Source organism: Oryctolagus cuniculus, chromosome 1 (assembly GCF_051225735.1).
Source record: "Oryctolagus cuniculus isolate XC-2025 breed Fujian yellow rabbit chromosome 1, ASM5122573v1, whole genome shotgun sequence".
NCBI classification, from domain to species: Eukaryota; Metazoa; Chordata; class Mammalia; order Lagomorpha; family Leporidae; genus Oryctolagus; species Oryctolagus cuniculus.
The window spans coordinates 237,789,190-237,812,649 of record NC_142867.1 but is presented as its reverse complement, the minus strand read 5'-3'; the positions used below and the strand labels follow the sequence as shown (position 1 = coordinate 237,812,649).

General features: G+C 72.4%; 7 protein-coding genes across 14 annotated transcripts; 2 read left to right on the top strand and 5 right to left on the bottom strand.

The window, feature by feature from the left end:
* Window positions 1-755: 755 nt before the first annotated feature.
* Window positions 756-5,281, bottom strand: SLC34A3 (solute carrier family 34 member 3). Of its 2 annotated transcripts, none has more exons than XM_089323002.1 (13): window positions 5,199-5,281; window positions 4,411-4,510; window positions 4,208-4,297; window positions 3,777-3,905; window positions 3,554-3,697; window positions 3,372-3,483; window positions 3,091-3,286; window positions 2,905-2,979; window positions 2,741-2,801; window positions 2,487-2,654; window positions 2,299-2,415; window positions 2,105-2,229; window positions 756-1,309 (listed from the first exon to the last, which is right to left on the bottom strand). In XM_089323002.1, the coding sequence occupies exons 2-13, from the start codon at window positions 4,493-4,495 to the stop codon at window positions 857-859; spliced, it is 1,755 nt and encodes a 584-aa protein (XP_089179128.1). In that variant the 5' UTR covers window positions 4,496-4,510; window positions 5,199-5,281; the 3' UTR covers window positions 756-856. The 2 variants fall into 2 exon arrangements, with proteins under 2 accessions (XP_089179128.1, XP_051694851.1); XM_051838891.3 differs by lacking the exon at window positions 5,199-5,281 and adding an exon at window positions 4,633-4,877.
* Window positions 5,282-6,463: 1,182 nt separating this feature from the next.
* Window positions 6,464-8,494, bottom strand: RNF224 (ring finger protein 224). The gene is made up of 3 exons (XM_051838914.3): window positions 7,356-8,494; window positions 7,066-7,264; window positions 6,464-6,917 (listed from the first exon to the last, which is right to left on the bottom strand). Exon 3 carries the CDS (start codon window positions 6,914-6,916, stop codon window positions 6,470-6,472), a length of 447 nt encoding a protein of 148 aa, XP_051694874.2. The 5' UTR covers window position 6,917; window positions 7,066-7,264; window positions 7,356-8,494; the 3' UTR covers window positions 6,464-6,469.
* Window positions 8,495-8,629: 135 nt separating this feature from the next.
* CYSRT1 (cysteine rich tail 1) lies at window positions 8,630-10,179 on the bottom strand. 2 transcript variants are annotated; one of them, XM_070059668.2, is made up of 2 exons: window positions 9,483-10,179; window positions 8,630-9,229 (listed from the first exon to the last, which is right to left on the bottom strand). In XM_070059668.2, exon 2 carries the CDS (start codon window positions 9,219-9,221, stop codon window positions 8,787-8,789), a length of 435 nt encoding a protein of 144 aa, XP_069915769.1. In that variant the 5' UTR covers window positions 9,222-9,229; window positions 9,483-10,179; the 3' UTR covers window positions 8,630-8,786. The 2 variants fall into 2 exon arrangements, with proteins under 2 accessions (XP_069915769.1, XP_069915771.1); XM_070059670.2 differs by having other exon boundaries at window positions 9,385-9,526.
* A 1,011-nt stretch (window positions 10,180-11,190) lies between these two features.
* RNF208 (ring finger protein 208) lies at window positions 11,191-13,167 on the top strand. Of its 2 annotated transcripts, none has more exons than XM_051838909.3 (2): window positions 11,191-11,468; window positions 11,707-13,167. In XM_051838909.3, the coding sequence occupies exon 2, from the start codon at window positions 12,206-12,208 to the stop codon at window positions 12,989-12,991; it is 786 nt and encodes a 261-aa protein (XP_051694869.1). In that variant the 5' UTR covers window positions 11,191-11,468; window positions 11,707-12,205; the 3' UTR covers window positions 12,992-13,167. The 2 variants fall into 2 exon arrangements, with proteins under 2 accessions (XP_051694869.1, XP_089179197.1); XM_089323071.1 differs by lacking the exon at window positions 11,191-11,468 and adding an exon at window positions 11,484-11,611.
* Window positions 13,168-13,493: 326 nt separating this feature from the next.
* RNF229 (ring finger protein 229) lies at window positions 13,494-15,233 on the bottom strand. Its single transcript, XM_070059657.2, has one exon. It carries the CDS (start codon window positions 14,933-14,935, stop codon window positions 14,084-14,086), a length of 852 nt encoding a protein of 283 aa, XP_069915758.2. The 5' UTR covers window positions 14,936-15,233; the 3' UTR covers window positions 13,494-14,083.
* A 766-nt stretch (window positions 15,234-15,999) lies between these two features.
* On the bottom strand, window positions 16,000-20,967 carry NDOR1 (NADPH dependent diflavin oxidoreductase 1). 5 transcript variants are annotated; one of them, XM_051838897.3, is made up of 14 exons: window positions 20,560-20,967; window positions 20,371-20,448; window positions 19,286-19,383; window positions 18,721-18,819; window positions 18,535-18,636; window positions 18,246-18,455; window positions 17,927-18,048; window positions 17,620-17,840; window positions 17,432-17,539; window positions 17,186-17,300; window positions 16,958-17,104; window positions 16,761-16,879; window positions 16,588-16,682; window positions 16,000-16,500 (listed from the first exon to the last, which is right to left on the bottom strand). In XM_051838897.3, exons 1-14 carry the CDS (start codon window positions 20,965-20,967, stop codon window positions 16,356-16,358), a joined length of 2,067 nt encoding a protein of 688 aa, XP_051694857.3. In that variant the 3' UTR covers window positions 16,000-16,355. The 5 variants fall into 5 exon arrangements, with proteins under 5 accessions (XP_051694857.3, XP_089179106.1, XP_051694858.3 ...); XM_089322980.1 differs by having other exon boundaries at window positions 19,286-19,559; window positions 20,560-20,815; XM_051838898.3 differs by having other exon boundaries at window positions 19,286-19,413; window positions 20,371-20,399; window positions 20,560-20,815.
* Window positions 20,966-21,940, top strand: TMEM203 (transmembrane protein 203). The gene has a single exon (XM_051838912.3). The coding sequence runs from the start codon at window positions 20,966-20,968 to the stop codon at window positions 21,374-21,376; it is 411 nt and encodes a 136-aa protein (XP_051694872.1). The 3' UTR covers window positions 21,377-21,940.
* The last annotated feature ends 1,520 nt before the right edge of the window (window positions 21,941-23,460 follow it).

Below are 23,460 nucleotides of genomic sequence, written 5' to 3'. Positions count from 1 at the left end.
GTCAGCCTTTGTGGGAGACCTCACCTGCCCCGGAGGACAGGTGCGTGGGGCAATCCACCCCCGCCCCCGGAAGCCAGGCGGCCCCAGCACCTCCTCAGGGACCTCAGAGGGCGCCCGGAGGCGGGGGCGGGGCAGCGTCCCGGAGTCACCAGAGCTGACCGCTGGGGACTGGAGGTGTGGGAGGAGGAGGACAGGACTGTGGCCAGAAACGGCCTTGGGGCTCCCCCAGGCCGCATCTCACGGCCCACCGCTGGTCCCTAACAGGGCTTGCAAGGGGGGAGGCATGAGAACTCTGGGACCATCTGAGCTTCCTCTCCCGGGGAGGCGGGGCTGGTGTTGTGGGCAGCCCCGGCCTGGAGGTGTCCGGTTCCCGCTGGCCGGCAGAGGCCTTCCTGTGCAGGAACCAGAGGAGCCTTGCAGGCTGGGCAGTGAGCACGAGAGCCCCCAGGGCCCAGCCCTGCCCCCGAGCACCCTCCGCGGGGCACCCCCACGTGAGGGGGGTCTCTTGGCCTGGCCTCACCATCTGGCACCTGGCTCCCCCACTCCCAGCTGGGGACCAAGTTCCTGGGTGGACTGGCAAAACGGGGAGGGAGCCAGGCAAACAGTGGGTGCTCACCGCCATCCGGGCCCCCGCAGCCCCGCTGAGCTGGCCTGGGGACCCCTGAATGTCCGCCAGGAGGCAGCACCTCCCCTCGCAGTGGGACCCCGGAGCCCTCCCCGGCCAGTGCCCCCTGGCGGTAAAGACCACGCGCCCACCACAGTGAGGGCCTCGTTTATTCGCAGCGGAGCCGGGCAGGCCACTCACATCTGATACTGTGCAGACCCGGCCCCCATCCCGCACCGGAGGCCCCACCCCTCACAACCGCTGGGAGGCCAGGACCTCAGGGTCCCCGCAGCCGTGGGCCTCTCTGGTGCTCTGAGGGAGGCTGCAGGGGCAGCAGCGGGTCACCAGGTGGTCCCAGGGCTCCAGGGAACGCAGCCAGAGGGGGAGCCAGGCCCAGGAGCGCAGGCGGCCGGGCAGCCAGGCGGGCCGGTGCCGCTGCAGGACGCAGACCAGGCCGGCAAGGAGCAGCAGCCCCACCAGGGGCCCCCCTACGGCGGCCAGCGCCGTGGCCCCAGCCAGGGAGAGCCCGAAGGCCAGCAGGGGAAGCAGCAGGAAGGTGAGCAGGAGGTAGGCGATGGCCACCCAGCGGTAGCGGGCAGTCAGGTCTCCGAAGCGCTTGGCCAGCGGCACGGGCAGCCGCAGGACGGGCAGTGTGTACCACAGCAGTATGCCCGCCAGGTTGAAGAAGAAGTGGATGAGGGCCACCTGGGGGGGGGGGGAGTCAGCAGCCTGGCGCTCCAGGCCCCCTGCCCAGCCCCCTGCAGACAAGGCCCCTGGCCTTGACCGGGGTCTGCCCAGCAGCCCAGACAGGCCACGCGAGAGGGAGGACCCTGGCGAGGGGTGGGCACGTCCCTCCCACACCATGGCTCTGCCATGCACACGTGGGCAGGGGCGGTCACCATGTCACCAAGGCCATCGAGGGAACCTGTCCACCCCTGGACTGGCCTGGCTGTGCCTGTGCGCAGTGGCTGGGTGCTTGGCCACCTCAACTCCTGTGGGTGCAGCAGGCCCTGGGCTGGGCGGAGTGAGGGGGCAGAGGCAAGGAGGCCAGGGGAGGCGGGCAGGGCCAGGCAGCAGCAGCCCAGCGTGGCCCGTCCAGGCACCCAGGCAGAGGGCATCTAGAGCCAGGGCAGTGGACACTGGGTGTTGTGGAGAGAGGAGCGGGGAGACACATCCTGCAGGTGTGGCGTAGAGGCACTCGGGGGCCCCCAGGCTGGGGCAGGCCCCCGGGGCGCACCCGAAGAGCACACTGTGCAGGAACAGGGTGCCGGGGGAAGAGCGGGTGGCCTGGGGACCCCACGCTGCGGAACGTCCCGGAAGTGACAAGTGTTGGGTGCTGCGGGTCTGTGGGTCCGGGGGAGCAGGGCTGCCGGCTGTGGCAGGCAACCAGGAGTCCAGGGGAGCTTGGCCAGTGGCCCCAGGGCAGGCCGCACGACTGCCCTGGGTGCGGGGGGTACTCAGGAGCCCCCAGGCCAGTGTCCCAGTGAGGAGGGGCAGTACCTGCACGGAAGGCAGCAGCATGTCGGCGGGGCTGGCCAGGGCGGCCAGAAGGGCCGTGGTCGTGGTGCCGATGTTGGAGCCCAGGAAGAGGGGGTACGCGCGGTCCAGGCTGATCACCCCGACCCCTGGGAGAGCAGGGGTCACCACCGGGCCCAGGCGGAACCCCTGCCCGAGGCCCCGCCCACCCCGCTCACCTATGAGAGGCACGATGGCCGCCGTGAAGATGCTGCTGCTCTGTAGCAGGAAGGTCAGGCCGGCGCCCACCAGGATGGCCAAGTAGCCGCTGACCCAGCCGAAGGGGAAGGGGAAATCTGGGGGCGGGGCGGGGTCAGTGCCGTCGGCCAGCGGCCGCTCCCCAGCCCCCGCCCGGCGCCCGGCCCACCGGCGTTGATGGCGGTCCTCACGGCGCCGGCCACGCGGCCGCGCAGCGCCGAGTTCAGCAGCTTCACCAGGAGGAGCAGGCAGGTGCAGAGCAGGAGCAGGGAGCCGGCCAGCAGGATGCAGCCCGCGGCCAGGTCCGTGAGCCCCGCTCCCACGAACAGGTGGTGGCCTGGGGGCAGGGGCACGGTGGTCAGCAGAGAGCGGCTGCGGGCGCGGCGGCCCGGGGCCGGGGGGCGGGGCTGGCGCGGGCCTCACAGGGCAGCTTGTCCGCCGGCACTGTTTGATTCCGCTGCTCAAACTCGCTGTTCCCCTGAGCCTGTGGCGGGGGGGAGCAGGGAGGACTCAGGACAGGCTCACTGGGCAGCTGGAGGTCAAGGGCGACTCAGCGGGTCAGGGGTCAGGGGTCAGGGCCACCTCACCGTCTCCCTGCCGGAGCCGCACCATCGCTTAATGAGGCTGCTGTTGGTGCCGCCAGTGAGCACGTCGGCGTCCAGCTGGGGGAGGGGGGGTTGTGTGCTGGTCGCTCCCTCCAGGCTCGCCAAGGGCTCAGATGCCCAAGGGATCGGCCCGGCCCAGCCCTGCCCGGCGTGCCCTCCCCTGCTCACCTGCACGACCAGGTGTGTGAGCGGCTTGGTGAGCACCTTGAGGATGTCGGGCGCCCGCCCGCCGGGCCGCAGGCTGGCGGCGCCCAGGGCCAGCTCGCTGAGCCTCTGCAGGGCGGCCGTCGCCCGCTCCAGTGGCAGCAGCACCAGCACCGTGAGCCAGTTGAAGATGCCGTGCACGGCCGAGCCGCCAAAGGCCCTGTGGCCACGCAGGGCGTGGGGAGGTGGCCGCGGCGTGCCGGCCCTGGCGGCCCCAACCTGCCCTCCTCCGGCCCCCGACTCACCTGCGGAACTCGTCCCGGTGGCCCACCTGCGCGATGGAGACCAGCGTGCTGGTGACGGCGGTGCCCACGTTGACACCCATGATGATGGGCACGGACGCCTGCACGGACAGCACTGCGGGGGCCCCCACGTCAGCTGCCCGCCACCCCAGCCGCCCGCCGCCCGGCCAGGCCCCAGCACTCACGCTTGGAGGCCACCATGCTGACCACGATGGACGAAGACGTGCTGGAACTCTGCACAAGCACCGTGACCAGAACGCCCAGGACCAGTCCGGCCACGGGGCTGGACAGCACCACGTTGTCCTTGAAGGCGTCCCCAGCCACTCTGCCTGCACCGGGGTGGGGGGGAAGGTGCCGGCTGCAGAGGGCTGCCCGCCCGCCCCGGCCCCGGAGGCGCCCGTCACTCACTGCCCAGCAGCTGGAAGGCGGAGCTCAGGATGTCCAGGGAGCAGATGAAGAAGTAGAGGCAGCCCAGGAGGCCCCCGGCTTTGAGGAAGCTGCCGGCCAGGCGGCCGAGCCTGCCGGCCACACTGAGCTCTGCAAACACAGGCCGGGGCTGTCCTCTGCCGGCCGCTCCGGGCCCCTCCTCCCCCGCCCCCTGGGAGGGCACGGCCGAGCACCCCGCCCCATCTCCCACTGGCGGGGTCCCACTTCCTCCTCTCTGTAACCCGAGGCACAGAGCCCCCCACCCCGTTCCTCTGCAGAGTGGCCGAGCCCACAGCCCCGGGGCTCCCAGAGCTGCCCTGCGGCAGGACGGAGCGGGCAGCTGGCAGGCAGCCGGCCTGCACGGTGGGTTCCCGAGGCCTGCCCGCCTGCTGCCCCCACACCCCCGGGCCTACCTTTCCAGGACTGGCCAGTGTCCTTCAGCTGAGGCAGTGCCCAGGGGTCTGTGCCCACCTCTTCCAAGACCAGGACAGAACTGGAGGGCCCTGCGGGGTGGGGGTCAGGAGGGCTGAGGCCAGAGGGCTTGCGGTGAGTGACAGCAGGAAAGGACGCTGGGTATAGCTGGGTGGAGCCCCAGGGTGGGCAGGGGGCCTGGTACCTGCATTTCTTAGACCCTGGTCCGCCAGGTCAGCCATGTTCGGAGGGCGGTGGGCAGCCTGGCCACCAGTGAGGGAGGCCGGCATGGGTCTGGGGCAGATCTGTGGGCAGGAGGGCAGGTGTGGGGCGCCCCTTTGGCTGTGCCTGTGGCACCAAGGAGGCTGAATTCAGGGCCCCCGGCACCCCCAGACCCGAGACATAGGCCTCCGCTCTCCTTCCTCACCCCTGCAGGCCTCTGTGTCCCCCCACCTCCGTCCACAGGAGGGTGGCCACAGTGATCTCCGGCTGCAGGCGGGCAGGCCCCAGGCAGCCTCAAGGACAGAGTCGAGGGCCCTGGCTCCTGTCTTCCTTGCGGGTCTGGCTGGACGAGGGTGCAGGGCACTGGGGACTTGTCCCACCGCGTGATGTCGGGGACGCTACGACAGTCCCGGCTTCGACGCTGGCATCCAATTCCACATGGCGCCATCGCCACTGGATGAGGGCCCCCCCACAGGGCAAGGAGCAGAGGAAGCGGCTTGGGCGCCCCCACCCCACTTCAAGACTCATCTCCCGGCAGCTTCTGCCTCCTCAGCTCCCGGGCTCGGAGCTGTCCATCTGATCCGTCCACCCCGACTGCCTGCTGGGCCTGGGGTCCTCTGGGGCACCCCCGCTCCTGCCTGCCCCCGGCTGCTCTCTCTTGTCCAGGTGTCCCCGACACGCACGATAGGACCCAAGCTCCAGGCCTGGAGGTCATTTGGGTTGTGTCAGTGGCCCTGGACCTCCCCCACCCCTGGTTCTAGGAGTTCCTACCTGTGTGGGTGGTCGGGGGCCCCTGTGGGGAGCTGACGGCGCAGCAGCCGCAGGTCAGAGAGCCTGGGTGCGCACATGACCTGCCGGCCGAGCCCCATTAATGTTTACCCAGCAGCTGAAGCTCCCGGGGGGCACCCTGCCTGGACCCAGCGCCCCAGGGCAAGGAGCGCGAAGCCCCCAACCCAACCCTCCTGGAGTGAGTGTTCTCCTGGGAGTGGGCCATGGGCCAACCAAGGGCACCATGAGGTAGGCGGGCATGCGACCTGGGGGCCGGTGGGCGGGCAGCCCAGCAGGGAGGGCGTCGAGTTCACAGCTGGGCTCTGGGCAGGGCAGGATGGGCAGGGCGCCTCGAAGGCCAGTGGCTGCAGAGGGAAGGGGGTAGAGCCCCCGACCCCCAGCCCCTGCCTCCCCCCTGCACGCTGCTCCCAGCCGAGCCCTGACCGCCCGTAGCTGGTGGGATGCCCCCTCGGGCCAGCCCCTCCCCCACAGGCCCGGCCTCCACAGCACCCCGCGCTGCCCACTGCCAGCCCCTCACTGGACACGGGGGGACTTTGGCCCGGAGGGGGGGTTCCCGAGTGTCTGTTCAGCAGATTCCCTTCCCTCCCCGCCCGTCCCACTCCCCACTGCCCGGGGCTCCCGGGGCAGCTCTTTCCCGAGGGGATGGGGCCCGGCGGTGCCGGCCGCTCTGAAGCGTCTGAGTGGTGGCGGCCGGCAGGTGCCGGCTCGGCTGAGCAGCGAGGCCGCAGCAGATCCCGACCCTCCGGGGCCTCGGAGTCCGGCCTGCCCCCGGCCCTCTCCCTGGTGCCTCTGTGTGTGCAGGGGACGGCGCCTGCACGGTGGGAGCCCAGGGAACACGGCTGAGTGGGTGCACCGCACGGGGCAGCCGGCAGGTCAGGGCTGACGTCGGTGGCCTGGCCAGGCCTCCCTGCCCACTGCTTGCCGATGCTTTATGGGAGTGGGGACGGCGTGGCCTGGCCCTGGTCCTGCACCTGGGACCCTGTCTGTCCTGAGTGAAGTCCAGGCCTGAGCCAGTCTGCAGGCAACCCTGATGGCCATGTCCCTGGGCCACACACAGGACAGCTTGGGGGTCTGGGGTTCTAGCGGGGAGGGGAGGAGGCGCTTCTTGTGGGGTCTCAAGGCTCGACAGCCCAGACCTGTTGGCAGCCCAGGGCGTCCACAGGGGGCTGTGCCCGGGGTGCCGTGCACAGGGTGGTTCCACGTGAGCCCTGCCCTGGGCAGCATGTCCTCCGCCAGGTGGGAATGGCCACAGCTCAGACCTCGGGGTTGCCCGGGGGGTCCCAGCAGCAGGAGCAGCAGCAGCGTCTGGGCCGGGGGCCCCAGGAGGGGCGGAGCCCGGCCGGCTGTTGTGTGACAGCTGTGCCACCCTTGAGAGGCGTGGGGGGCTGTGGCTCCACCCTCGAGGGCTCCCGCTCGGCCTTCACGGCCAGGAAGGCGGCCAGGTCGAGGTCCAGCATGGCCGCCCCTCCGCGGGGCATGGGCGTGCTCTGGCGGCACTGGGGGCAGGGGATCCAGCGCTGCTCCTGGGCCGGCGTGTCCAGCCGCCGCACGCACGCCTGGCAGAAGGTGTGGCCGCAGTAGAGGCGGCGGGGCAGGTGCCCTGAGAGGTCGTAGGCCGAGTAACAGACGATGCACTCATTCCGCCGCGGCCTGGGGGTTGGCCCCTCCTCTGAGGCTCGGGGGCCCTGGGGCTGCAGCATCCTGGGGGAGGAACGCAGCCCACATCGCCCAGAGTGTCCACCCGGGAGAGCGGGAGCCCAGCCGTGGTGGAGCCGGGGGAGCCAGGGTGGTGGGGGCCGCAGGGTGTGCCTCTCGGGGCCCCTCCAGCCCGCCTGAACCCCAGTCTTACCTGCATGCGCTCCGCCCGGTGGCTGTGCCCAGCCGGAGCTGGAGGAGGGGTGGGGGCCCAGGGCTCTCTCCTGGCTCGCGTTACCGGCACGGGGGAGTCAGCAGGGAAGCAGGCAGCGGCTGTGGGCATGCGGGCGGGTGGGGTGGGCTCCCCTTTCAGCCACAAAGCCTTGCAACTGGATCTGGAGGCACCTCCCGCCCTGCAGGAGATAAGGGCCCCTCTGCTAACTGGACCAGCTCTCCCTGCCCAACCCCCACCAGGCCCGGCCCTGCACTCACCCCCCCCCCAACCTCAGGGCTCTCCCGCGGTGTTCTCAGTCCCCAGCTCCTGGGCCACCGCCTCCAGGAAGCCTGCCCTCCACCTCCAGCTCAGAGCCTCCAGGGCTTCCGCTCCTCCCCATGTGCTTGTCGGTCCTGGGTCCCCGCCTGGCGCGGCCTGTGCTGTTTCCATCGGCCACAGGCCCCCAGGTGGCGCTCCAGCTCCGTGTGAGACCCCCCCCCCAAACGCGGCCACCCCAAAGCTCTCAGAGGTGCCAGGCGTTGCCGACGACGCCAGAGGCCCCCGCCAGAGGGCACCTCCAGCTGGCTGCCTGCGCAGCTGCAACCTAACGGCCAGCCCGGGGAGCACGGGTTCCAGGGGATGCGGTCGGAACTTGCGCCCCGCAGCCCTGCTGGAAGCCAGGGGCCTGGAGGCCCCTCCTGGCCAGGAGCCACCCCTTGGCCGTCTGCCCCAGGACTGGTCAGGCAGGTTCCGGGACTGGCCTGGGTGGGGTCATCACCCACTGGGGGGCGGGGGAGAAGGAACAGGGAGCCTGGCACAGGCAGTCCCGTGCAGTCAGGACAGTGACCTCCGCATGCCACACTCCAGCCCTGCCCTGCTGAGAGCAGAGGGCGGCTCAGCAGGAGGACCCGTCCGTCCAGCGAGGCCGGCTCAGCTCCCGCCTCCGTGAAACCAAGGCATTCCCAGAGCCGGCCCCGCGGCTCACTCCCCGTTCCGGCATCCGGGTCTTCCCGGCAGGCACGTTCCCTGGTGCAGAGCCAGGCGCAGCCCGGCTGGCCGGGGCCTCTGTAGCACCCATGGCTGCAGCCTCCCAGCCCTGCCCTTCCTGGTCTTCCGGGCTGCTCCGTCCTCAGGGGACAGGTCAGCCGGCCAGCAGCACGGCCCAGGGTGTGCAGGAATTAGATGTTTCATGGGAAACCAGAAAAACACCCTGGCTGAGACTGGGAGGTGACTCACGGGCGGGCAGGGTTCAGCCCTCAGCTGTGCCTCCCCGAAACCTGCCACCACCTCTTCCTGCCGTCGGACCCGGCCTGGGTCGCATCCCTGGCCTGGGAGTGCGGGCGGCAGCTCCAACCCAGGCCAGGCCCAGCCAGGCCCACGGACACACTCCCACCCCCTGCAGCCCCGGGCCCACACACTGTCACGGGGGCAGTGGCTTTCCTGTCCCTAGAACGTTCCACGGAGGCCAGGAGACTATTACAGGGCTGCGGGGGCGGGGCAGTGCTGTCGTCCTTCCTGCCCCCCACCCCCCCCAGGCCAGCAACAGAGGACAGGAGCCACCGGACAGCGCGCACCCTGCTTTATTGTCTGGGCCTCCGAGGAGGTGGCCTCAGGTGTCCCCGAGTGCCCGGGACTCCACACCAAGGGACCGGCCGAGCTGCCAGCCTTCCCGACGGGCAGGCGTCCTGGCGAGCGGGGAGCGGCCATCCTCGGGGTCTGGGCTAGGAGACGACGCAGCAGCTGTGGCAGCGGCAGAAGCGGGGGCAGTGGCAGCAGGAGCAGCAGGGGCAGCAGCAGCAGTGGTGGGCGATGTCGTCGCCACGCCCCACGGGGGGCAGGCCAGCATAGGTCAGTCCCGCCGGGCGCTGCCCGGGGCCATAGGGGTTGCTGGGCTGCTGCCAAGCCTGCTGGCTCTGGCCGAGGGCCACCCCCGGGGTCCCCTTGGCCCCTTGGGCCCCCTTGGGCCCCAGAGTCTGGGGGTGCTGCAGAGGGCTGGCCGGCCGGGGGGCACAGGGCCCCTCGGGCAGTGGCTGTGTCACTGAGGATGTCGAGCAGGGCGCGGCCTCCAGCTGCTGCCCCAGGGCCGGCCGCAGGTGGGCCCGGGGGATGCTGATGTGGGCGAACGGGTTCTTCACAACCATCTCGTGGGGGTCCATGGCCCAGGCTGCAGGGGTGGACAGACACAGACGGGGCCTCAGGGAAGGGCAAGGCTGCCTGCCAGCCATGGCCCAGGAACGCGCCGACTAGGCAAGGCCTGCTTTGCCCATGCCCCCCGCCCACGGAGACGGCAATGCGCGGGCCCAGCCCGGGGCCACTCACCTGCCCCCCAACCCCACCTGCCCACGGAGACGGCAGTGCGCGGGCCCAGCCCGGGGGCAGCTGTGAGACCCAGCCAGGGCCGCGGGCCGAGCACTCACCGGCGCTGGCAGGGTGGCCGGCTGACCTCGGTCTTCGGGGCTCCTGGTCCCAGTGCCTGTGACTGTTGTGACTGGCAGCCGCCTTTTCCCTGCTGGGGCAGGGCGGGGCCGCGGGGCGGGCCAGAAGGGGTTCCCCCGGTCTCCGAGGCCCACCCCTCACTCAGGTGGGCGGCAGCTCCAAGGGCACGGCTGACCGGGGGTGACTCAGGCGCGAGGCATCCAGGGCTTGCCCCGGGCCCTCCAGGGCACCTGCCGCCCGGCCCCAGCCCGGAGGTGGGTCAGGCCCGCGCCGCGCGCAGGGGCGGGGATGGCGACCCGCCGGGCCGGCGCGGGAGGAGGCGCGTGGCTTCTTGTGCGACCCGCACACCGCCGTCGATAAACCTCAGTCTGAGTTCGGGATGCGGGCCACGCCGTCGGCTCCCGTGCGGGACCGGGGCTGCCCTGCGCCGGCGGGCTCGGGGGCTGCGCGCCCACCCCATGGTGCCAGCCCGGCCAGGGGCGCCGTGAGAGGGGGTGTGTGACAGCGCGGGAGGCACTCGGGGCCGCCCCACGCGCGAGCGCCCCCGGACGGAGCCGGCCCGGACCCTGCACCTCCGGACGTCGGCGCCCGCGAGCAGTACCAGGAGGGCGGGCCCAAGCTGGACACGAGCCGCAGGCCGGGTGCCCGCTGCGGTCAGCACGCGGGGCCAAGGTACTCGGAGCCCCTCGGGGGCAGACCCTGGAAGCCCCACCCCCGGGCAGCCTCAGACTCCGCCTCCCAACCTGGCGCACGCGCATTTCAGGCACGGGCCGCCGGCGGAACCTTTATTCCCCAGAAACCTCCGCGTTCCAGGGCTGCCCGGAAGACCCGGGTCGGACGGATTCGGCTCGGAACCGCGAGGCTGGTGCGCCCCAGCCTGGGCGGGGCCTCGCGCCGGAGGGGGCGGGGCTTCGAGGCGCGGGGCGGGGCCTGCGGCTGGTGCCGGCAGGTGCGCGGCCGCGCGACTCGGTGGCTCCACGCGCAGAGCGCGCGGCAGGTGTGGGCCCGAGGCCTGTTCCGGGCGAGGCTGCCCCGGCCGCAGGCCGCCACCGAGCTCCTTCTCCCCTGTGCACCTCACATCAGTAAAGCTGCCCAGACCCTGGCCCGAGGCCCCAGGGCGGCCACGCCGTGCCCTGTGGGCCAGGGACGCCCTCCAGCCTGTGCGGCCGACTCCCCGACACCGTACCCCAGGGGCTTTGCGCCCAGGGCGCGCGTTCCCGCAATCGGCTGGTCTCGCGCCCTGCCCTGCCCCGAACCTGCGTGCCCCCCGCGCAGCGCGGGACCCGGCACGTGGGCGCCCGGCGGCCCCACAGCTGTGGGCTACCGCAGACTCGCACGCCACCCTGCGGCGGGCCGCCCACGCTGCTGCCCACCTCCCGGCCACCACACCGTCGCCTTGGAGCCCGCCAGGGGCTCGGGCGATGGCCGCGGAGGCGCAGCGGCCTCCCTCCCGCAGCACGCACGGCGGATGCGAGCGGGCCTAGAGCCGTCCCCCTGCGCCCCTGGCAGCGCGGGCGCCGAGGCTTCGCCACGTGAGCGCAGGAGGGGGCGACCCCAGGGCCTACCGGGGGCGACGCGGGGGCGGGCTCAGGCCCGGAGCGGCTGGAGGGGCGGCGAGAGGCTGGCCCCGCCCCGCGGACCCCGCGCGGGTCCCCAGACGGGGGGTGGCGCTGCGGGCGCGGGCGGGCGCCGCGCGCACTGCGGTCCCCGCGCCGCCGCCGCCGCCGCAGAGCGCGCCACGCTCTGCACGCACCTGCCGCCGCCGCCGCCGCCGCCGCCGCGCCGAGCCCCGCGCCCCGCGCCCCGCGCCCGCGCCCGCGCCCACGCCCCTGCCCCTGGGTGTCGCCCGAAGCCGCGCCATCGCTCGAGGTCGCCGCTGGAGCCGCCGCAGCCGCGCCCGGGCCTGCCTTTGAGACAACCTCTGCGGCGGCGGCGGCGCGCGGCCCGCGGACGCCAGGCTGGGGCAGGTGAGCGGGCGCGGGCGCGGGCGGGGGGCGGCCCGCGGCCCCTCCCCACCCCGGCGGGGGTCGGGCTCCCGGAGGGCGCGCGCGGCCGCGGGGGCGGGGTCCGTGTTCGGAGTCCGGCCGAGGTCGAGGCCCCCCCGGCTGAGGTCAGGGTCAGAGGTCGGGCGCCGCGTCCTTCGCGCGGGGCGGCGGGGAGGGTGCGGGGGCCGCGCGCTGCGCTCACGCCGCCTCTCTCCCGCAGCTCGGGCCTGCTTCAGGCCTCTCCGCCGCCGCCGCCGCGGAGCCTGCAGCCCGGGCCCTCCCGCAGCCGCCGCCGCCGCCGCCGCTCCGGCTAGCTGCCTTCCCTGGGCGCCCTGTCCTGGAGTCATGGGGCCCACCTAGCCCCTGCCCGCCTCGATGTCCCCGCCCGCGGACTGCTGACCTCGGCTGCAGGGGGAGAACCCCCCACGCCCCCCGCCCAGCCCCGGCGGCCAGAGACCCTGGGTGAGCCCCTGGGTGCGACCCGCGGCCCAGGACAGCCCCCTGCCGGCCCCTGCCCCTGCCTGCCGCCCCCGCCTCTCCCTCCTGCCCCTAGGACTGGACCAGAGAGGCCACTGTGGCCCCTGGGGGGGGCCCTGCCCTCCCAGCTCGCGCCAGCCGCCCCCAGGGGTCCGCCCCGGGCCTGGCTGGACCAGGATGCTGCCTGGCCCCAGCCAACGCCCGCGCCCACCCGAACGCGCCGTCTGAGCGGGGACAGCCCGATGCCGGCTGAGCCCGGGCCCGAGGTGGGCAGTGGCTGGCCGGGCCTGCTCATGTCCTGCCTGAGGGGTCCCCACGTCATCCTCAAGATGGAAGCCATGAAGGTCGTGCACCCCGAGAAGTTCCCCGAGCTGCCGGCAGCCGCGCCCTGCTTCCCCGCGGCGCCGCGGCCCGCCCCCGCGCTGGCCCCCAAGCGGGCCTGGCCCTCCGACACCGAGATCATCGTCAACCAGGCGTGCGGGGGCGACGCGCCGGCCCTGGACGGGGCGCCCCGCACTCCGCCCCCGCCGCGGCGGCCCCGCAAGGGCAGCGTGGAGCTGGGCTTCCCGCGCGTGGCGCCGGCGGACGAGGTCATCGTGAACCAGTACGTGGTGCGGCCGGGCCCCGCGGCGGCCGCGGCGGCCTCGGCGGCCGGCGAGCCGCTGCAGTGCCCCACGTGCGGGCACACGTACAATGCCACGCAGCGGCGGCCGCGCGTGCTCTCGTGCCTGCACTCGGTGTGCGAGCAGTGCCTGCAGATCCTGTACGAGTCGTGCCCCAAGTACAAGTTCATCTCCTGCCCCACGTGCCGCCGCGAGACTGTGCTCTTCACCGACTACGGCCTGGCCGCGCTGGCGGTCAACACGTCCATCCTGAGCCGCCTGCCGCCCGAGGCGCTCACCGCGCCGGCCGGGGGCCAGTGGGGCGGCGAGCCGGAGGGCAGCTGCTACCAGAGCTTCCGGCAGTACTGCGGGGCCGCCTGCACCTGCCACGTGCGGAACCCGCTGTCCGCCTGCTCCATCATGTAGCGCCCGCCTGCCCGCCACCCCCCTCCCCCGGCAGTCCCTGCTCGCTGCTGCCTCGGGGCCTGGCCCTGCCCTGCCGCCGCCGCCCCTTCCTCGCCCACCATGGCTTCTGGCCCACCCCGCGTGGCACTGTCACTTCAGCCAACTTTGCCATTAAAACTGCCAAAGTTTGCACCTGTTCCCGGATTGGTGCTGGCTCCCTGGGCTGGGCCTGGGGGCCGGGCGGAGGGTGGGGCCCAGGACTGCAGTCTGGATGGGGTTCAACCTGGAGCCTGTGAGAGGAGGCCCAGCTCTGCCCGCGGGGGGACCCAGCTGGGCTGAGCCCGCTCAGGAGGCCAGGCCTGGTGGACAGGTGCTTGGGTCCCTGTGTGGGACCACGGTGGGGGCTGCCTAGGGGACAACCCAGATTTCCCTCCTGGTGCCACCTGGGTGCCCTAGGGCCGTGGGGGCATGGCTGCTGGGAGGACCCAGGGCCCTCCTGGGTCTGGAGAAGGGACAGCCAGGCAGGGTGGACAGACCACGCAGTGGCGTTTATTGTGCCGCTGTGCACGTGGCACTGCTCAAGGCTGGACCTGGGGCCTGGCTCACTCAGGAGCCAAGGCCCGGGCTGGTGGCCCGAATGCAGGCCTCTCAGGGTCACACTTGTCCCTTCCTGGGGCTGCTGGGGGCCTGACCACGGCCAGGGCTCTTCAGGTTCCGTCTGCTGTGCCCGGCTGGGCCTCGGCAGGGAGGGGGTGTGCCCCTGCCGGCACAGTGCCCGCCGGCTGCTCACAGGCTGTGCTGCAGGCCCAGCCTCCTGCAGCGGCTGTCCTTGGCTCTGGTGTCCTTGGGGCTCCGCTGGAGCCGGGGCAGCAGGGTGGTGTGGACGCCAGCTGGGTGGCCTGGGCCCTGGGCTTGGCGGTGGCAGGTCCTCGTTGCTGGCCGGTGCCCCGGTCCACCCTTGGGTCTTCAGGCCGGTGGTGTCCAGGGCCGTCCTGGGCGCGGTCAGCGGCCGGTGGTGTCCAGGCCGTCCTGGGCGCGGTCAGCGGCCGGTGGTGTCCAGGCCGTCCTGGGCGCGGTCAGCGGCCGGTGGTGTCCAGGCCGTCCTGGGCGCGGTCAGCGGCCGGGGCGGTCCAGGAGCACGAACAGCAGCCCCAGCAGCAGCAGCGGCGTGAAGATGAGCAGCAGCCCCAGCAGCTCCAGCGCCAGCAGCGCCAGCAGCGCCAGGCGGCGCGCACAGGGCCCCTGCTCCCTCAGCGCCCACAGCCGGGCTCCCAGGCAGGGAGGGCAGGGCAGGAAGGGCAGGCAGCCCCGGCCGCCCGCGGGCCCCGCCAGGAAGCGCAGCTGGTAGCGGTGCTCCAGGGAGCCCCAGGGCCCGGGCCCCCGGCGGGGCGGGGCGGGGCGCTCGGGGGGTGGGGGGCGCTGGGGCCCGTCGGCCTGGAGCAGCTCCTCCTGCAGCCGGCAGATCTCCCACTCCAGCACGGGCGTCTTCTGGCGACACAGCGGGCAGCGCACCCGGCCCAGGTCGACGCTGGGAGCTGTGCCCAGCAGCCGGTGCAGGCAGCCCACACACAGGCCGTGGCCACAGTTCAGCAGGGCCAGGCGCTGCTGGCCAGGCCCGTAGGGCTCTGTGCAGATGGGACACTCCTCCTCTGCCCCCTGCCCACGCACCTGCTCCTCCCACCCTGCTGGCAGGGCCCAGATACCAGCCAGGGCAGCGGCCCCCAGCAAGGGCTCACTGTCCCGAGGCCTGGCGCCCTGGGGGACCCCAAGGTCATCTCTTTCATCTGCTGGCTCCTGGTACGGCGGGTCCAGGCCCTCAGGGTCCAGAGAAGTCCAAGGCAGGCCGCTGGGCTCAGAGCTGGGCTGGCCCAAGGTGGGGGCGGGGGCACCCAATTCCGGGGTGGAGGCCCTGGGGCCGGAGTCAGGGCGGGTGGGTAGGGAACCCAGCGTGGTGGTGGGGGTCATCAGGGGCGTGAAGGTCAGCGTGGCCCTGAGGCACCGCGCGGGGTCTGGGCTCCGGGCTCCACCCACAGCTCCGGCACTGACCTCCAGCTCCCTCCAGGCTTGCTGGCCCCACTGCAGGTCCTCACCTGGGACCCAGCGACGAGCCAGCTCCAGAGGGCTCCTGGGCCCATGCGGTGCCGTCCCCAGGCAGACCTGGTCTGAGCCTGGCCCATCCACGTCCAGTCCCGGCCAGCGACTGACCAACAGGCAGAAGCCCAACAGCTCCGGTGTAAGCAGGCACCGCCCAACCCCTCCAACAGGATTTCCCCGTCCGAGCAGGCGAAGCCCCTCCCAGGGGCGGCCCAGCGCCCGCCACGCCCCCTCCGGGCCACGCCCCCCCGCGTCACTCCCCCAGCTCCGTGGGCAGAGCCGGCTGGGGAGCAGCCTGGGCCCCCTGAGCCGCTCCCTGCTGGGCCATCAGAGGAGGGCAGACCTGCGGGAGCCCCTGGGCACAGGGTGACCGCACAGCGACCAGGCACCCAGGCTGCAGCAGCACCTCTGGCACACGCAGCCCAGCAAGGGTACCCAGAGGCACACGTGGGCACACACGTGTACCCAGAGGCACACACATACACCCAGAGGCACACGTGGGCTCATACGTGTACCCAGAGACACACACATACACCCAGAGGCACACGGCACATACGTGTACCCACATGCACACACATACACGCAGAGGCACACGTGGGCACACACGTGTACCCACAGGCACACACATACACCCAGAGGCACACGTGGGCACACACGTGTACCCACAGGCACACACATACACCCAGAGGCACACGTGGGCACATATGTGTACCCACAGGCACACACATACACCCACACACACCTGCAGGCACCCACATACACATACGAGTACACACATACACCCACAGGCACATGCATACACCCACATGCACACGCATACACCCACACACATGTGCACCCAGTCACATACGCACACCCACATGCACACGTGTGTGCACACACACACCCTCCTGTGGCCCAAGCTGAGCAGGAAGAAGGGAGACAGCACACGCGGCAGTGGTCAGAGGCTGCGGTTTACTGCCCTGGCCCCGCTGTCCCTCGGGAGGCTGGGGTCTGCACTGAGCCTGGGGTGGCACCGTCCCTGCAGGCTGACAGGACTGGCAGGAGGCAGAGGCGGTGGTGGGCTGCTGGGCTCCCGAGCCATCGGGTGCCTCCGGGTCGCCGTTCCCGTGCAGGGTGCCGTGGCTCAGGGCACCACCTGATAGGCGGAGGATGTGGACGGGGCTGTGGCTGGGGGGTGGGGCAGCCGGGGACAACCGGGGCGTGGCTGTGAGGAGCCACCGTCCTGGCCGGCAGTGTGACAAGGACTGGGGTCCGACGGGGCCAGGGAGCGGCTGGGGGGGGAAGCAGGTCAGGCCCAGGTCTCCGTCTGGAAGCGCCGCGTCGCCTGGAGCCTGGCGAGGTAGGCGGCAGCCTCAGGGCCGGAGAGCCCGCCCTCCTCCTGGAAGATGGCGGCCAGGGCCTCGGAGACCTCTGTCGGCAGGTGCTTGGCATTGCTGCAGGGACGGCCACCGGGAGCCGTGAGGCGGGACCTGGGGACCCTGGGGGTGGGGCGAGGCCCTCCCGCCCGCGGTGCCGCTCACCCTGCCAGGTAGAAGCAGGCCCCACGGCGGTCCAGCAGCTCCCACACCAGGGGCCCCAAGTCCCGGAGCCGGTGCTGCACGTACACTTTGTGCTCCTGCGGGCGGGGGCAGGGCAGGCCCTGAGTGTGAACCCCTCCCGCCCCTCCCCACCCCCCTCGCCCTGCGCGGCCCACCTGCTCCCGGGAGAAGGCGGTGACCAAGGTCAGGCAGCCCCTCTTCTCCAAGAGCCGCCACTCAGCCTCCCAGTAGAAGTCCTGGTCCCTCAAGCGGCAGCCGAAAAACAAGCAGTTCCCTGGGGGACGCAGAGCAGCCCTGAGCGGGGCCCCGCCCGCCCGCCCGCCGCCCGCCGCCCGCCGCCCCGAGCGCTCACCTGTGCGGCCCTGGGCCACACGCTCCTGGACAGCTGCCCGGAACGGGGCCACACCGGTGCCAGCCCCCACCATGACCACGGGCGTGTCTGCCGTCTCTGGGAAGGCCAGGCTGCCAGGCCGCACCCACAGGGGCACCTGTACAGGTCCTGCCACAGGAGGGAGGCGGCGTGAGGCGGCTCAAGGGACGGGCTGAGGGGCCTGGGCGTGGCCATGGGAGTAGGGGTCACCTTGTCCAGGGTCCAGGGACGCCAGCCAGGAGGAGCAGAGGCCCCGGCGCGGCTCCTTGAGGCGGGTCCGGTACTGCACCACGGCCACCAGGATCTGCAGCCGCGCCGGGTGCACCTGCGGGGACAGTGTGCACCCTGGCCAGCTAGGACCAGTCTGCTGCCAGCCACAGGCCCCACCCACGCCGCCCAGGGCAATGGGGGGAGGGGCAGGGGGCCACGGCCCTCGGCCCGCCCACGGTCACTCACCAGCAGCGAGGAGGCGATGGAGAAGGGGCGAGGGCGGATCAGGGGGATGAGGTCCAGCAGGTAGTCCGGGGGGATGGCGCCCGCGGTGTGGGGGAAGTCACACAGCACCTGGGGGCCGGCGCTGGGTGAGGCCGGGCGGGGCGGTTTGTAAAGCCTGGGCAGCTCTGCCCCGCCCCGCCCGGCCTCACCTCCAGGATGGTGCGGCGGGGCCGGGAGCAGTACTCGTGGCGCTGCTCCTGGCCGGACGCCGACGAGAACTCCTGCAGCTTCTCCCGCTCCAGCTCGTGCGGGGACAGACAGGCCAGGAGCTCGAAGAAGGAGCGGCGGGGCACGCTGGCGATGTCCAGGTACCGCGACACCAGGTGCCCAACGGAGCAGGGCTGCGGCAGCCCCTCCAGGCCGGGGGTACCTGCCGTGGGGAGCAGGAGGCCTGGGTGGCCGGCCGCGGACACGGGTGGGGAGGGCGGGGAGGAGCAGCAGCTCGGCCGGGCTTACCTGGCTCCTGCGGCCGCAGCCAGAAGCGCTGGTTGGGGTCCAGGCCCAGTACCTGGCAGAACCGCTGGACGTGGTCGGCGGTGTTGGAGGGCTGGATCAGCACCACGTCACCGGCGGCAAAGCTGGGTGGGGGTTGGGGGAGGGGCTTGCGGAGGGAGGCCACGTTCAGGCCTCCCCAGCCGAGCTGCCATCTCCCCGCTCCAGCGGGGGCTCGAGAACCCTGCGCCCACTGCCCCACCCCGAGCCCCAAGCTCCCGGGGACGCCTCCACACCCCGCTGCCCTGCCTGTCTGGGGACGAGGCTGTGTCAGGCCCCTTACCTGATGCCAGAGCCCGTGATGTCAAACTCTATCAGGCGGACGTCCTGGAAGTGTGAGGGGCCGGTGACCCTCTGGTTGGTGACCATGGGCGCCAGGAAGGGCCGCAGCTCTGTGGGCGGCCCCTGAGGGTCAGCACCAGCCTCGCGGGGCTCCTCCGAGCCCACGCTGGAGCCCTCCTGAAGGAACTGCAAGGTGAACTTGGAGGGCAGGCTGTGGGGAGGGCGTGGGCGTCAGAGCCTGGGCTGCCTTCCGGGGCCCTCGCCCACCCCTCGGGGAGGCCCACACTCACGGGACTCCCGGGGGGATCACGGCGAGGCCGGCGGGCACGGGGTACAGCCCCAGTACCTTCTCCCACAGGCTCTGCAGCCAGGGGTCGATGGCGGCATCAGGCCTGGGGGGATGGGCACGAGCTGAGGGCGTCCTGCCCGTGGCGGGGCCCTGCTGGCCGCGCCACGGCACCGCCCCCTGCTCTCACCCCAGCTCGTGCTGGTCATCGCCCAGGCAGGCGGGCAGCAACGCGCTGCCACCCAGCTGCAGCAGCCGGCGGTACAGCTTCTTGGCCACGAAGTTGAACCTGCAGAGACAGCGCGGCCGGCCCAGGCTTGGCAGAGCCGAGGAAGCTCCGGGGCTGGGAAGTAGCCTCGTTCCCGTCGGCCCTCATCCGGGTGCCCGCAGGTGGGAGCCAGGACTTGCGGGGGCCACCTGTCTTCCCGGGCGCGGTTTCCTCTGTGGGGAGTGCCCCCCCGGTCACCAACACCACGTGGAGCGGTCCCAGGTCCTCACTGCCTGTGCCTCCCACTGAAGGGACTCGGGGGTGCCTCACCTGCGGGCACGGCCACCCCGCCCTTCTGGGACCGCCAGGCGGTCTTCCACGTCTGCCGAGCGACACTGCTGCTTGTTTACGGCAGGCCGAGGAAAACCAGAGGCAGCCCCCCCCCTCGGCGGAGCCCTGTGGAGGGGCGCCGGCCCCACGGAGAGCGTGCATGGCCGGGACGCAGCTCTCGCCCCTCCCGCCCAGCGCCCACCCGCCTCGGACTCACTTGGCGTAGGAGGAGTCCCCAAGGCCCAGGACGGCGAAGTCCATCTGGCAGAGGGAGGTGGGCGGCAGGCGCTTCCGGAACAGGAACCTCCAGAAGTTCTGAAGCCGCAGGGAGCTGTGAGAGCCCGGCTTCCCCCGGCGCCCCGCAGTTGGTGCTGACGGCTGGGCGCTCGGCCCCACCCACGCCCACGCCCACGCGGAGACCCAGCTGCAGGTCTGGCCTCCCGGGTTCAGCCCGGCCCAGGCCTGGCTTGCAGGCAGACGAACATGGACACCTGGAGCAACACGACTGCTCTGCCGCCGCCACCGTCCAGGGAAGGCAGGTGGCCCCGAGGCCGCCCGGAGCAGGCACTCACGAGGTGGGGGGCGAGCTCGCTGCCTCCCGCGCCCCCTCCCCTCGTCTCCCCGTCCCAGCAGCGGTTCTGGGCTGTGCTGCTGGGACCCCTCCCCCCGCCCCCGCCCTCACAGGGCCACCCCAGGAGCCCCAAACCTGAACCCCGACCTTCCTTGTCCGTGACCAGAGCGGCCCTCCGCGCTGCCCCTCTGCTCCTCCCACCACCGCCCTGCAAGGGCGCCTCAGCCCCTGCGCGCCCACCGCCCCTTCTGTGGGTGAGCAGAAGGCCTGGACCTGAGAGCTGTCGCCCCACGGCTTCCGGCCCACCTGCCTGACCGCCGCTGCCCGGCCACTCTGCACTGGGCCTGGCTTCCTGCCGCCCCTCCCTGCAGCGCCAAGCACCCTCCTCCCGGGCCTGGCGCCCCGCTCGCTGCAGGACCAGAGGCTCTGCTCGCACCCCGCGGCTGGGCCCCCCTAGCATCTGGCACCTTCCCCAGCCGCGGGCACTTCCGGCGCCGACTGGACCGCCCAGCACGCTCGCTGCTTCTGCTCCCGGGAGCCCCGGCCCCAGCCCGTGCCCAGGCTGCACCGAGACCTAAAGGCCCTTCCCCGGGAGCCACAGGAGACCAGACCCGCCTGTCCGCGAGCGGTGAACACGGAGGGCGAGGCTTCTCCGACAGCACCGGCGGAGAGCCACTGACTACCGCCGGTGTCTCTCCAAGTGCGGGGCGGAGCCCCCGGGCCAGCCTTACCTTCATGTTGTCCGGGGGGTCTCCCTGGCCTGCAGTTGCACAAACAAATACCACCAGGCGCTCGTTGATCAGGTTCACCTCAACGAGAAGACACGCAGGTAAGACCTCGTGCGGGGACACCGCACCGAGGGCGCCCCCTGCGAGCACCCCCGCGGCCCGGCCCCCTCCCCGCGCCCCCGGAGCGCTCACCACCGCGTAGGAGTCCAGCGCCTGCACGCGGCAGCCGAGCCTCCGGCGCCGGGCCTCGCGGCCCAGCCTCTCCGCCACATCCTGGGCCGTGCCCGTCTGGCTGCCGAACAGCACCAGCAGCTGCGGGCTCGGCATCGCGGCTCCCCCGGCGGGCGGTCCCCGCCACCAGGTGCACCGCCGGCGCCCGCCGCGAGGCGACTTCCGCTTTCCGCCGCCCACCGGAAGTGACGCACTTGGGCCGCGCCCGGCGGGGCATGGCGTCCGAGCGCCGCGGGCGTCGGCGGGCGGCCGGTGCGGGGTTCCGGGCGGCGGCCGGGGGCGGCGGCGGCGCGGCCGCTCGCTGCCTCGCGCTCGCGGCGGTTGCGGGGGCGGCGGGCGAGGCCCCGGGCCGCGCGCGGCCGGCGCCATGCTCTTCTCGCTGCGGGAGCTGGTGCAGTGGCTGGGCTTCGCGCCCTTCGAGAGCTTCGTGCACCTGCTGGCCCTGCTGGTGTTCTCCGTGCTGCTGGCGCTGCGCGCCGACGGCCTGGCGCCCGGCCTGTCCTGGTGGAACGTGTTCGTGCCGCTGTTCGCCGCCGACGGGCTGAGCGCCTACTTCACCACCATCGTGTCCGTGCGCCTCTTCCAGGACGGGGAGAAGCGGCTGGCCGTGCTGCGCCTGTTCTGGGTGCTCACGGTGCTAAGCCTCAAGTTCGTCTTTGAGATGCTGCTGTGCCAGAAGCTGGTGGAGCAGACCCGGGAGCTGTGGTTCGGCCTCATCGCGTCGCCCGTCTTCATCCTGCTGCAGCTGCTCATGATCCGCGCCTGTCGGGTCAACTAGCCCCGCGGCGGGGGTGCGTGCCCGGGCCTGTGGGCCGGCTAGTCCCGCGCCGGGAGTGCGGGACCCCGAGCCCGGGGCGTGGGCCAGCCGGGGCCCCACCTCCGCCCGCTGCACCAGAGACAGCGCCTGCTCCTGCCTAGCCGAGCGGCCACTTTGCTGCCCAGAAGTCGTGGCTGACATTGCTTCTCCCGTTAGCTCGGGGCCTGCACAGCAGCTGCCCCGCTGGACTCAGGGACTTCCTGGCCCGGCTGTGCTGACCCAAGAGCTCCAGTCGCACCGTGCTGTCCAGGCTGTGTGAGATGGTGGATCTCCTGCCTGATGTCCTTTCTCCATCCCGGCCACCACGCAGGGCCTGAAGGACGTCAGACCGCGTCCGCTGTCAGCTGGGAGCATCGCTCTGCCGTGGGGTTGGCCGAGAGGAACAGGTGCCCGGTGCCCTGAGGATTGAGACCTGCAGGTGGGAAGCGGGGTGGCCGGCTCTGTCGGCCGCGGTCTTTGGTCTGACGCAGTTGGGTGCCAAGTGGGAACATCTGCGATAAAAATAAAAGAGAATCTTTCCGGAAAGGCGCGGGTTTTCTGTGCGTCCTGAAGACGGGCCCCTGCGTGGGTCTCACGGCGGGGCTTGGGGTGGACCTGGAGGGGAGGCGAGCGGGGGGCGCCGCGGGGGGCGCCCAGGTGAGGGCACCTGCCATGTGTGGCTCTGCAGGGCCGGGAGCAAAGCTGCCCTGAACCCTGGTTTCCCGCCACTCGTGAGCTGGGGAGGCTTCCACGTTTAGAAGGGTTCGGGATGAAGGGTGTGTGACGGTGGCCGCGGCCCGAGTGGCAGGGCAGCACCCGGCACCTCGGCCGACGGGGCCTGGCCGTCCTCCGAGGACGGGTGCTGGCCTGAGGCTGTAGGGCGTCCAGCAGTGTCCACGGCCTCTAGGGCTCGGGACCGCTTTTCCCAAAGCAGGTGTGCTGACCCTGCTGTGACAGCCTGTCCAGCCTGTGGGCCTGTGTCCCCTTGCCTGAGGGGTGCCGGTCCTGTAGGCTCGCTACCGCACTGCCCTGCACTTGGGAGACCCCTGGCCGGGTCAGTCTCACTACCAAGATGTCTCCGGCCCAGGACTGACCTGCGTTGTCAGAGTCGGACACCAGCTGGCGCTGGGAGTGGGTGCCCTTGTGCTGGTGTTTGGCGGGTCTGGGGTACTGGGCACTCCTGTTGGTTAGAGGTGATTTGAGGAGGGTCCGGGGCGCTGGAACCCAAGGTGCTCCAACGTAACAGGGAGGGGAGTTAAGGCGCTGGCAGCTGCAGGCTGAAACCTGCTGAGAGCCCTCCCCCGCCCCCGAGGCCGGGGGTGTGAGGCAGTGGTGGCATTGTGGGGGGCTGCTGCTGGCACTCCAGACGCCCTGAGAGCACCGTGCAGCCCTCCCCGGGGAGGGAGCTGAGGACCGGTCGGCCTAGAGGGGCTGCACCCTCAGAGGAAGTGGGACCCCCCTACGCCGTGGAGCGTTGAGAGCCCTGGTGTGGCCTCAGCGTGGGATGCTCGGACACACGGCCTGGCCCCCAGGCCCTTTCTGCACTGCGAGCTAGCCGCGCACGCGGGCCCCGTGCGCCTGCTTGTGGGTGGAGAGAGGCCCCTCTCCGTTCCTCGGCGTCTCTCTGTCCACGTTCAGGGGGCCAGGTCTGAGGCGCCCCCGGGACCCCGCGCGGGAGGCCCCGGGGCCGCTGCACCGACTGCAGAGCCGGGCGCCGCCTTCCGCGCCCGCGCAGCTCCTTCCTGCCCCGCGCTTTCAGCGACGGGCTGGGCGCTGCAGCGATGCGGAAGTCGCAAGTCCAGCCAAGGTCACTCGCGGCGCAGGACCCAGGGGTCCGCTCTTGGCCGCCCGCCAGGTCCTGCCCCGCCCGGCGGGCACCCGGGTGAGCCGAGAGCGCAGAGGCGGAAGTAGGGCCGCCAATGAGCGGCGCCGAGGCCGGGGCGGTGTCCGAGGCCTTCTCCAATGGGGGCCGGCTTTCGGGGCGCGGCGTCGGCCAATCAGGCCCCCAGGTAGGCGGGGTCGGAGCGGAGGTTCTCCAATGGGCCGAGGGGGCCGGTCGTCCTCCC